General features: G+C 41.3%; 1 protein-coding gene and 1 long non-coding RNA gene across 3 annotated transcripts in view; one reads left to right on the top strand and one right to left on the bottom strand.

The window, feature by feature from the left end:
- Window positions 1–8,679, bottom strand: part of LOC110368909 — a 26,528-nt gene extending 17,849 nt beyond the window's left edge. Inside the window, exon 1 of the long non-coding RNA XR_002428524.2 lies at window positions 8,621–8,679. This is a non-coding gene — a long non-coding RNA (uncharacterized LOC110368909). The remainder of the gene's footprint in view (window positions 1–8,620) is intronic.
- On the top strand, window positions 8,622–12,731 carry LOC105930612 (protein FAM177A1). 2 transcript variants are annotated; one of them, XM_021319670.2, is made up of 5 exons: window positions 8,622–8,765; window positions 8,961–9,161; window positions 9,252–9,318; window positions 11,382–11,479; window positions 11,558–12,731. In XM_021319670.2, the coding sequence occupies exons 1-5, from the start codon at window positions 8,697–8,699 to the stop codon at window positions 11,768–11,770; spliced, it is 648 nt and encodes a 215-aa protein (XP_021175345.1). In that variant the 5' UTR covers window positions 8,622–8,696; the 3' UTR covers window positions 11,771–12,731. The 2 variants fall into 2 exon arrangements, with proteins under 2 accessions (XP_021175345.1, XP_012724350.1); XM_012868896.3 differs by having other exon boundaries at window positions 8,961–9,167.

The raw sequence follows: 12,731 nt of genomic DNA, 5'->3' as shown, positions 1-12,731 counted from the left end.
GCAAACTGGCCTGACCCGATCCCCATAGAAACCTATTGAGTATTGTCAGAAAAAAGATGAAAGACACTAGAACCATCTAGGCAGATGACCTCAAGGCATGAGTTCCTGAAGCACTGAATTCTAGGTTTTCATTATCTAACAGCGATAATCAAAATTACAAGAAACAAAGGCGTGAAATGTTTCAAACTATGTGTAATGAATATATCTAATGTATGAATTTCACTTTCTGAAAGGGGTGAAAAGAAACATTGAACTTTTCCTCAATATAATTTTTTTTTTCAGACGTACCTGTCCATATTAGCAACATCCTGTGTAAAGGACAACAACAACCAACGTGTCCATACAGCCGTGTTTCCAACCAATCAAGAAATCCATAATTTTCGACAGCTCAAGATTAATAATGTTTTGCTCAATGAGCAGCTGACCTGAGCAATCGTGTTGCTGATTACAAATGGGCTGTTAAAATGCTATTGTCACAGGCTAATGTGACACAACACTGGGCCGATAAAAAGATCTCCAATACATGTCGTGATCTGGTCCCCTCCGAACATACCGAGGGAGGCCAGGTGAAGCTGTTAATCGTAAAAGAATAAGAGGGATCTACAGTGGGAGAGGCTCCAGGGATTATTCCAGGGAAGTAGATTTTGCCAACCTGTATATCTTCTACAACTCTAGCAAACATTTGCATGAAGGTACCACAAAAAGGCAGGCGTGCATCCCCCCCAGTTTTCTTTTCTTTTCTTTTCTTTTTTTATGCAAAGAGACTGCAGCTTTAACATGACATCATAGGTCTGAGATTTAGTCCTGCGGTTTGTGGCTTCCAGTAAATCCTTCCTGTTGAAGTTGCTTTGCAGCTCTCCAGGGTGAGAGTATCTAAACAGAGTGAGTGATTATTCAACGTGCGGATATTCAGGTTCCCGTCGGTGATTTGTATAAATAGCCATCCAGGTCCAAATAATTCACTACCCACTCAGAGCCACGGCTGTCTCACGGCAGCCCAGGGAGATGGGCGACACTTTACTGACATCTAGTGGTCGGAAAGGGTATTGACGAACTGTGGTTCAGGAGCAGAAAGATAAACGAAATTCCTTTATTGTTCCACAACGGGGGACATTCGGGCGTGACCGTGACGAAGACACAGAGTTACACGCAATTTTTAGTGATGAAAAAAAAGGTAATCTAATCTAAAGTTAGTTCTAAAGCAACAGAGCATGGGCTTTGTCAGAAAGGCCAAGATAAGAGTAAAAATAATTGATACTAGAGAAGGTATAGCGCAGTTATTCATAATATACAAATTTCCTAGTAGTAAAAATATATTTTTATTAGATACTCCACACTGAGTAAAATCCAGTGGATGGAGTAGGGAGTGAAACGTAACACCGGCACTGGCAAGGCTGATAGTGCAAGAGATGAAAAGGAATCTAGAGAGACTGCTTAATGGACCTCATACAGCTTTATTTCACGGGTGGAAACTAGAGGGTGACACAGGAGTGGGTTTTCACTCCTGTCCCATCCCACTCCCACAGAAAAAAATTGTTCCATCATAATTCCAGGCCAGAGAAGAAAACAAATCCCTACTCCCGTCCCGCTCCTGTACCACTCCTAATTTTTTTTTGTTCATTTAGGATTTAAGAAATATATTTAATTTGATATTCATTCTTTCTTAGATAACTTTGGATTCTGAAGTTTTATCTCAAAAGATATGGCAACAGGAACAGTTTACCTGTGGTAGGGAGGCACATGTCGCCTTTATCCAAACATAAAAAAAACCCTTCTTCAAACAAAACTGAAATAGTACATAGCCTATGGTCCCTATAGTTTTTCTATTGAGCACCAGCTACTAAGTCAGTCCCTGTTTCTAGGTCTTTTGGAGGTCAATTACAGTAAAGAAAAAAAAAACAAGAAAACAGACCATATCTATATACGGTGAATCAATGCGGAAACCGGGGACATTTCTGGGGACAGCTTTAGCCAGGGGCGGGTCATCTAAAACAGGGACTTTCCCCAAAAATCGAGGACGTCTGTTCAACATCAGTTAGATCGCGATTTTCCTTCCAGTTCTATAAGCTTAATAGATGGTAGTGATGTCCAAGCCCTGAACGAGTCATTCCAAACCTGTGAGTCAATTTACTTATTCATGACTCACTAATTGCCACCTCTACTAAAACGATACGTAACCTACTAGCCCCTGGCTGCTACAGTTAGCTGAGTGAAAAGAACAGACCAGACAATATGTCACTGGGAAAAGCTACACCTATGGTTTGTTACTTCAGTTCAACTCGCCATCTCCTTTCTGCTCTGAGCTACGAGCTGCAACCTGACTCCACTCACAGAACCAACAACACACAGAGCAATTGGAGCAGGGGTGGAACAGTGAGTCAATCATTCAACTTAACGCAGCTCGGGCTGAGACGAGTCAGTAAGGTGAGGACTCTTTAGCCAAAGCGGAAGCGCATCACAGTTCGCCATGATAAGTGCTCTCCCAATAGTGTAGTCAGTAGGGAAGGAGGTAGGAACGAAAGAGAGAGAGATATGATCCCATAGATAATGTGACGGCAAAGTTTTAAATCCTAAGGAAGCACTAAAACCGGCAGCTGCAAAGTAATGAAATTTAATCTGCATATACATATATTAACCTTCAAAATGAAACTGGTTATTTGTTTATGTTGTATACATCGTTTATTTTACATATGCATTTGTCTAACTTTTGTCTTTTGTAGTTCTTTTTCGGAAGGCTGTAAGTCTGGATTTGACTTGCATCATTCATGTGCCTTTTCCATTGCGTAACGATGTACACGAGTTAGAGGCTGTCCGAGGTTCCTGGGCATTCACATCTCCCCGGACCTCTCCTGGTCTGTGAACACCTCCCACCTGGTGAAGAAGGCCCAACAACGGCTCTTCTTCCTCAGAAAACTGAAACGGACTGGACTTTCCACTAAGCTGCTAAAAAAAAACTTTACATTGCTACAATAGAAAGTATTTTATGTCTCAGCATAACTGTGTGGTATGGGAGCTGCACAGTGCAGGAGAGGAAGGGTTGTGAAGACAGCACAGAGAATTGTGGGATGCCTTCTAAAGAATTTGGGCTCAGTTTATGCAGCATGAGTCCAGAGAAGGGCCAGACGCATTGCCACTGACCCCAAACACCCAGCCAATGCGCTCTTTGTCCTGTCTCCATCAGGCTAATGTTTCAGGAACGTCAAATCCAAAACTAACAGACTCAAAAACAGCTTATTCGCAAAAGCTGTGAGGGCTATCGCCCCTAGCTGAGAAAAGTGAATCTGTGCACATCACAATAACACTACTGTGAATGCACATTTGCACAGTCTTGAGGTATCAGAAATGTTTCATTGCACATTGCACAAAATTTACTGCAGGCATGAATGTGATTAATTCGTGCAACACAGTAAATAGTTTCAGAACTCAGTACCAGTCTTAGCAGACTTTTACGACTATTTTTGCACGCTTGGGCAACTCAGTAAGTGTGGTTGGACAGTGAAGCCGACTGACTGATTTAAACTCTATATTTAAAAAAATGTCTGTCTGTTATGTCTACCTGTATATATTGTTTGTTTGCATCCTGAGCTAGTGTCTGTCTCAAAAAACATTTCACCACGGTAACACGCAGTGATAAATAAAAGATTGTTGATTCTTGAAATCGGCACAGCAGTCCGAAGCTCCTTTCCTACCCACAATAGACAGGCTGGAACGATGGAGAACAGAGGATGACTTACAAAACAGTTGCGGGGGATGAACCATAGGAGGCTAGTCAGGCTGCGGTGATTGGTGACAGGCAGAGGTGTGCTTCCAGGTCTTAGCGGGTGGTCTCTTGACGGAAGGATCTGGAACTTTCAGAAGACTTGAGTGATGAAGAACAAGGAGAGGCTGGAGTGTATCAAACAAGAATAGGTATGAATCTGGGGATATGAGACAAGGGATCAATCCAAATACCCTTATAGAGCAAGGACTCTTTAGCCAAAGAGGAAGTGTGTCAGTGCTCGCCCTGATAAGTGCTGTCCGAATAGTGCAGTCAGTAAGGAAGGAGGTAGGAAAAGTAGCCCATATGCTCCGTCCGGCGGCTAATTTCTCCTAGGAACCCTGCAATGTCCCTAACCGGCGCTAAGAACCCTTGAGGTGTCCCACAATTCATTGTGTGACATAACTTTTCAGCACAGCCTCCACACGAAAATCAACTAAAATGGCCGGAGAGAAGACATTGCGCACTTTGTAGTTTGTTTTCAGAAGGCTGTAGACCCGGATTTAATTTGGATCATCCATGTGTGTTTCCGTCACGTAATGACCGTGGAGTTAAAGGCTGTCCGAATTTGGCACAGCAGTCCGAAGCTTCTTTCCTCCCCATGATAGAGTTCTTACTGTTGACCCCATTATTTATTTATTTATTTATTTATTTATTTATTTTGCCTTGTGGTGCTCCTGGGTGATGCCACTTGGGGCCGGAAGCCATGTGGCCCATATTGAAAACTATGTAGGAAAATCTTTCCAATAACTGTTGAAAAGCAGAGGCAACCTTGAAGTGCCCAGGTGTAATGTCCTACAGGGCCTTAATAATGATACATCCATCCAAAAGCAAAAAACTAAAGGTAATAAGATTCTGTCTCTGCAAAGTAGAATTTTACATTTTATAAAACGATTAGACAAGGTTTTCCCCAAAAAGGAGCCACTGCTGTGACTCACTGTACAAAAAACTTAGTGTTTTGTAAAGGTTTTCAAATATCTTGAACATTTTATCACGTTGCCACCTTACTACACTGGTATTCTGTGATAGACTAGGACCAAGCAGTGAAAAACTGGGAAGTTGATGGAAAAGACTACATGTTTGTATTGGTTTAAAATAAAAAATATAAAAAAAGATGGAGACCCATGCTCTTAGGTGCATTCCAAGTCAGATGTGCCTGGGAGGATGGGCCTCCATGTCCTTAAAAACAGCAGCACTCCGACGGCAGGTTGCTCCAGTGCCAGCCACCAGAATTGACAAAGACTGCTGGATAAGTGTAAAGACGTTTTCAGAAAAACTGAGCAATAGTCTGGTTGCCTCTGATTTAAGCCTGTTTGCTGATGTGATGACTAACTGATAACTGAGAAGTCGCACAGGTATGTTTACAAAGTTAATTCAATCAAATCACACATATTGGTTAAACTGTATTCTATGTATGGAAACCCAGCAGACTGCATTGAGTTACAACGTTCACTCCTGAAGGACTGGAGCCACAGAGGACAGTCGTCTGCATTGTTGTTGTCTTTGCAGCGATCCCACATACCAAGCATGCATGTAACGACAGTGGAGAGGAAAACTCCCCTTTAAGAGGAAGACACCTCCAGTAATGTAATGTGACAAATCGAGAAAGATTTGAAGCAGTGTGAATACATTTGCAAGGACTTTAAGGGCCGCTCACTACTTCTACAACGACCCTTTTAAGCTGCCCAACTGCCCCAATTCTGTTCCAGCTGCACAAGTGGTCCAGAACAAAGAGAGGAGACAGATCCTACCAGACTGTTTTGCTGTACTTATATTTGCAAATTTATAAAAGAGGGTACAGATAACAGTGAATCTTTATCTCCATGTCACTGCAGCCTGTAATGGGGATTTTCCTGCTGTCTAAATGTTTGCAGCAAAAAATAAACAGAATCACACAATCGTGACCTGCGATCAGTAAATCTAAAATAAAATGCAACAAACACAATGTGCCTTCCATCTTCCCTCTCGCACAACCATGCTGTTTCTTATTTTCCTTACTTTATATGTTACGCAGCGCTCATCTTAAGCTGATGAGCATATCGGGGGCAACCCAGGGGTTCAATGTCTCGCCGAAGGACGTTTCAGCGCTCAGCGGGGTTTCATGACACAACCTGCTCCAGGCATGAATATGTGAACAGAAGCTGCTGCACTCTGCAAACCTACTGAGGGACCAAGACGGCCAAAGCAGACGAGACAAAGACAACATAGACATGCTGACGGACTGCGTTAACTGTGTGTCTCCCAGAAGCTTTATTTTGTATCCTTGCTTCTGTTCTTGTTATTTTTTGCTTCGTTTTGGTCATGTTCTGTCAAATCCTGATCATCTTGCATCCCTTTGAAGACGCTATGGATCACTTTATACAACGCTGTGAGAATATATTTACCTCCCTACAGATTTCTTCTGGGGTTTTTTTTTGTTTTGTTTTTTATACTTAAATGTTTCAGATCATCAAACCAATTTTAACATCAAGCAAAAATAACACAAGTAAATGAAACATGTTTTCATGCATTGCATTCGTCAAGAGTAAAAACTGTACCATCCTGACCCTGTGGGAAAACATAATTGCCCCCTTACCCTGACTGATTGTACCACCCATGACAGAAACACCCAGTTACATTTACTTGAGTAACTTTTTGAACTAAATATACTTTTAGGAGTAGTTTTACTGCACTGTACTTTTACATTTACTTGAGTCATCCATCCATTTTCCTACACACTTATCCCTATTGGGGTCGCGAGGGTTGCTGGTGCCTATCTCCAACAGTCAATGTGCGAGACGAGGGGTACACCCTGGGCAGGTCGCCTGTCTTTCACAGGGCTATTATTATTACTTAAGCATTGCTGCTCTTACTTCAGTAAAATGTCTGGCTACTGCACCTGCGGTTAGTAACTTAACGAAAAAAAGAACATAGTTGTTTTAAACAAAATTTGACCAGAGAGACAAACACCTAGAGTTTATGTTAAAGTGAGACTTCTTATTTGAACACTAGCATTATTATTTGAATTTAATTTTATACCTGCTCAGTTTATTGAGCCATTTGGAGGTCCAATGAATGTGGATATTGTCATTGGACGTACTTTGCACTGTTCTAACATACTGTTTTTACAATAACTGCTGTAAGTATTTCTTTCAAGTTTAATGTTGGAAAACGATGATTTAACAAACAGTTTCTTCTGCCTGAATTTGTTGTTTTGTAATGATCTTACTCTTGGTTTTTTTTATTGTTAAAGATTAGTAACATTTGAACCTTGGATGACACAATATTCCTTCCGATCTTTTCTGTAAGTAAATTTTCCAATTATGACCAAATTTTTTCTTCTTCTTTCAGATTTATACTGGCGGGTGACATCTAACATTAAGATGTATTATCGCCATCTACTAAGCTGGAGTGTGGACCAGAGCATCTCCCTTTAATCTAAATTCTTATATATAACCTGTTTATTTAAAAAAATTAATAACTGCTTTATTTATTTTGTTTAATAAATATCTTATTAGGTTTTAATGTCTCTATATTATATTTCCTAATTTCTTGGTTTAGCTTCTCTCTACTTACTATATATTTTTCACAATTAATTATTACATGTTCCACTGTTTCCATGTCATACCACACTCACAACTACCTGTTGGATGTTTACCTATCAAATGTAACGTTTTATTTAATCCAGTATGTCCGAGCCACAATCTTGTCATTACTACTATTTCTTTTCGATTTTCTCCTATTATTTCCATATTCCCCACTTTCTTTTGTGTATGAAATAAATGACGACCTTTAGTTCCTTCCTCCCGCAATTGTTGCCATTCAGATTTAATTTTGCTCTTAATAATTGATTTTATTTCAGATTTACAATACGCTATTTACATAATTGTACTTTGTTTTAAAGACACCTTAGCTAAATGATCTGCCATATCATTACCATCTATATCTTTATGAGCAGGTATCCACATAAACCTAATCTTTATTTGAGTTTGTGACATTCTAAATATAACTTTATAAATTTCATACACCAACTCCATACGACTTTCAGATGAGACATTTAAAATAGACATTAGTGATGATAATGAATCTGAACGTATAAGAACTTTTTCAATTTTATTTTGCTCTACCAACTGTAAGGCCATAAGTATTGTTAACATTTCCATTGTATACACAGCTAAATGGTCAGATGTTCTTTGTTTCATAAATACACCTAGTTCAGGAATAGCATAAGCAAATCCTGTTTTATTTTAAACTAAATCTTTTGAACCCTCTGTGTATATAATTGTAAAGGATTTATACATATTCTTTTCTTCATTTACAAAACTTACCCAATTATTATCTTTATTAATCTGCATTTCTTTATAAACCTCTAGATCAACATTCGCATATTGAAACAACCAAAAATGTGTAATTTGATAAGGCACCGCAGCACAGTATCTCTTTCCCTGTATACCTATATCCCTAATGCATTTATCTGCTGCCCATGCAAAACAGTCTATTTGATCTTTTCCACTCTCCCAGCAAGGTCTCAGGATTCTTACTGCTGGATTATTCTCCTCCTTATGTCCCTGCAAGCTCAACCAATAATTCAGCATAATTCGCTGCATATACATATAAAGGAATCTCCCCCGTTTCCACCTGCACTGCCAAAGATGGAGATGTCTTCAAAGCTCCACAGCAAAGTCTCAAAGCTTGATTCTGAATTACTTCTAATTTACTAATCACTGTTTTCGTTGACCAAATTTAAAAACATATCAGGCAAAAATAGAAAATAAAATAATAATAATAATAATAATAATAATAATAATAATAATAATAATAATAATAATAATAATAATAATAATATATCAGGCGAAAAACCCACTGTCGCCGTCAGTGACGTACCTCGACGTAAACGCCTTGCACTTCCGGGTTTGGCGCAGCCTTCAGGAGATACAAAGAAGACAGGCTGACGGGAACAATGGCTGACGTTTCTCTGTATCTCACCAACGTTAACGTGTCGTTAGGACGGGGCATGGACACGGGGCAGGTAGGAGCGTGGCTGCTTCTCTTCGGGCCAAAGCAGTGCGTCGGTAGCGGCGTGTTTACCGCTGCCTGATGCCTCTCGCGGCTGGTAGCTGGTTCCGGCTAGCTGCAGCCGTGTCATGTCGGACAGATTTGATGTACGTGCTGCTGCTGCTGACTTTGTCTGAAGGTGTGCACTTGTCATGTCCTCCCCGGACAGAGTCAAAGCCCGAACCCGGGGAGGGACTTCGAGAGCGTGGAGCTGGGCGAGCTGGGCAAGACGGCCGAGCCGAGGGAGAAGGTCCCCCGCCGGATCATCCACTTCTCCAGCGGGGAGACCATGGAGGAGTACAGCACCGACGAGGAGGCGGAGGACCCGGAGGCGGAGAGGAAGGACCTGCTGGCCCCTCCGGTCGATGCGGTGAGGGTGAGGAGCGGCGCTGGGTCGGGCTGTAAGCTTTTCTCTGAGCGTAAGTGGTGATGTGACGCTAACGTTGTGTCTGCGCTGCAGTCCAAGATGACCTGGGGGCCATACTTCTGGTTCCACATGTGGAGAGCAGCCACGTCCACCATCTCAGGTTTGTTGACAACTCTTCGGCAGGTTTGTGTTTTGTCATTCTTTCCACTGTTGCGGGCAACCTGACGGCCATTTATGTAGGGCTGGACGATAATTCAATAACAATATAGATCGCTTGATAGACCTATATCGATGAATATATACTCAATAGAATACACTTTCCTTCCTTTTGGATTCTAGCCTATCATGTAGGTTTATATTACAGTCATTACATCCTCCCAACCAATCACAAACGCACACCAGGAATTAAGCTCCGCCCCATTCAAAAAGTTCTTAGAGTACACGATCTTTTCTTTTTTTTAAAACTTACAGTTTTGGTAAAAAGTTGGTTGAATAAAGGGTTGCGTTTGAATTCAGTGTTTGTTTGTTCTGTATCTAAAAATGGGTTGCTAAGCAACAGCATAAAATCAATATGCTTTTTTCTATATCGTCCAGCCCTAGATTTATGTATTTACTTTGGAATAACCAGCGTGGGACCAAGACTAGAAAGGGACAAAACTTACACCGAAACAACAGTATTGCTAATGGGTTTGTTCAGGAAACTACGTAGCTGAACTTGGAAGCACTGAGCCAGGAGTACTTTCTGTGTAAGAGGAATAAAAAATAGTGTTTGTAGAATTAAAGGCATACGTAGCCCTGTTAATGGCTCCATCCTGGAAAGAGTTAGTTACTCACAGAAGGACTGAGCCGTGGCTACTTTTAATCCAGATGTATTTTATTTGATTTTCATTTTTCAATAAAAACAAAGCGAAAAAAAATAGAATCAACTAAGCTAACAGTGGCACATTTACATCTAAGCATTAGTGAAAACAATATCTTAGCCAGGACAAAATGGGGCTTATTATACAGGGTAGATATACAAAACATAAGTAAAAGAAAACCCAAAGCAATCTTTCCTAAATCACTGCCATAAACCATGAAAACTGGTATATAGGTATATAGCCACGTTAAATGCTTTTAAAAAGACGTTTGAACATGATAAAATAAGGTTATATACACCAAGTCTCCACTCTGAGTGTGTTTTGTTGGTCCTTTTTATGAATACCCCCCCCCCCCAAAACAGGGCATAATTAGCGGATATAAACATCTAGCAACAGTATCGCAGAACTATCATACTGCCGGTTTGCTTAATTAATAAATCAAAATTAAATAATGCTGGACCTGGCCCTCTGCAATGCTTCGACCTGATCGAAGGCCAACTTTTAATAATTAAATACACCAATCTACAGCAACTTTAAGAGTCTCGTATCATAACTTTTACTCATGTCAGTCAACTCTACAGTCACATCTGAGCCTCGGCAGATTTAGCGTCCACTTCATTGAACACCAACATTCATACTGAATTCTCTGCGACATCCCTCTTGGAATCATTTATAATTAATTTTTTTTTGCTTTTTTTTTTTTTTTTTTTTTTGCATTTTTTTTTCCCACTGGCTCTTGGACCATTCTTCATTGTTTCGCCTGAAGATGCCAATAGCGGTTAGGTGCTTCCTTGTTTTAACCTCTGCTGCGCATGCACAGTACGTACTTCTGTTAAAATCATAAATAAACACCAAATGCTTTATTTATTAATAAACTGAGCAAAAACAAAGCATAATACACCAAAATAACAACTACTGCACCAGCAGGACTTGATAATCTTTCATAAAATCTTTGTATGCAACCACATTGAGCTACTGGCGTATAAATAAATAAAAACGTGGCTATGGCCCTTTAATCGTAAGGCAAAGCCAGAAAGAACTGCATTAATTCAGGTAGATTGTGTTGTCAAACAGATTAGAATAGTTTCGAGAAAGGTCCCCAAATCCTACCAAATTTACCCTCTTTCTGTTGACGTGAGAATCTGATTTTCTCCAGTTTTAGACAGGGTAGTTTTAGTAGGTGGAGATGTCTCGGTCCACCTGAGCAAAGCAGCTGCTTTTTTATGCAAAAGGGAAACAAAAATGCTCAAAAGGTTGATCGTTCCTTTGGTTACAGTAAGCAGTGGATGATATTACCGTTGACATCATCAAAGCAGTAAGGACAAAAACGATACAAGCTCGTGTTGTCGCTTTTATGTTGCAGCATGTGACTACCTTGGGGAGAGGATGGCGTCCCTGTTCGGTATAACGTCGGCCAAGTACCAATATGCCATCGATGAGTACAACAGGATAAAGAAGGAGGTGTGATGTGCTTTGAAGACATGCTGCCTTTATGTTGTGTTCTTCAGTCGCCTAACGTTGTTCCGCCTGCTCCCCTAGAAAGAGGAGGAGACGGAGGAGAACCGGCTCTCGGAGGAAGCGGAGCGGACCTTTGACCAGCTCCAGTCTCGGGAAGGGACCGACGAGCCAATCGCGTCGACGGAGGGACGGGGGGCGGCGTCTGTTTCCTCCGATGTGACCCATCGGGCGGAGGAGGGGGTCCCGGCCGCTCCGAACACGATCACCGTCCCGGTGATCGTCACCGCAACCTAACCCTTCCCGAGAAAAGGACGTTTTCAGTCTTTAATTTGTCTGTGAAGGAACACACACAGTCTTGTTTCACCAAAACGGTTTGGTTTGTGTATAACGCAGCTTATAACGGGCGGCGGCGCTGTGTTTCGGCTGATTGGCGAGGACAGGTGGGGTGCAGCAACGTAGGAATTTAGAAACCTGGTTTTTGGATCTGTGGCAACATATTTTAGACCTTCAAACACACGCGGCGGGGCAGATTTTAGGGAATAAACGCTCGCCGTTGCGGGTTGCTATTTCAACCTCCACTCTATGCTATCTATGGAGGACCGAGCGCTCTCCTGTGCCTCCTACTGACCACACACAGTGCCTATACCACCGACCCAGGCGGTGCCAGATGCGGGCTAAGCTAAGCATCCGTTTGTCCACGTCCCTGCGGGCGGTTTACGCTTCATATTCAAACAGCCGCTCTGTCTACGCCTGTTTGCACTGACGCCCTGGATCCACCTGGCTGCACCAAAGGGCTGGCCATTTTAACACTCCCTCACACATTGCTTTGATATGCATGCCGTATGTTGACGTGTTTAAAGGTTCCGTGTTAAGACTCGTGTTGCACTTATTAAACCGTGGCTGTCGGAACCTCTTTTTGGCCGCTGGATAGGCTAACGTTTAGCTCCAACAAAATAATGAAAAGTGGCCGTAAGGGGTGTGTGTATGTGTGTGTGTGTGTGTGTGTGTGTGTTTTGCTGTTATTTATCTGCCTTATTTACTGTGAACATGAGGATAGTCTGTGTTGTGTAACATTACCATAATGGCTAAAACAATTATGACACCAAGTCTGTTTAAGGACCTATAAACTTAAATTTCTAACCATTTGTAAGTAGTTTTTTACACTTATTTATTTTTCTTAACTTATTGAGCTGTTAATTTGAACATTTTCTATTGTTTTCGTAACACAAGAATAAACAGTTGAGTCTGATTTTTA

The sequence above is a fragment of the Fundulus heteroclitus genome, chromosome 15 (assembly GCF_011125445.2).
Source record: "Fundulus heteroclitus isolate FHET01 chromosome 15, MU-UCD_Fhet_4.1, whole genome shotgun sequence".
NCBI classification, from domain to species: domain Eukaryota; kingdom Metazoa; phylum Chordata; class Actinopteri; order Cyprinodontiformes; family Fundulidae; genus Fundulus; species Fundulus heteroclitus.
This window is presented reverse-complemented; position numbering and strand designations above follow the sequence as displayed.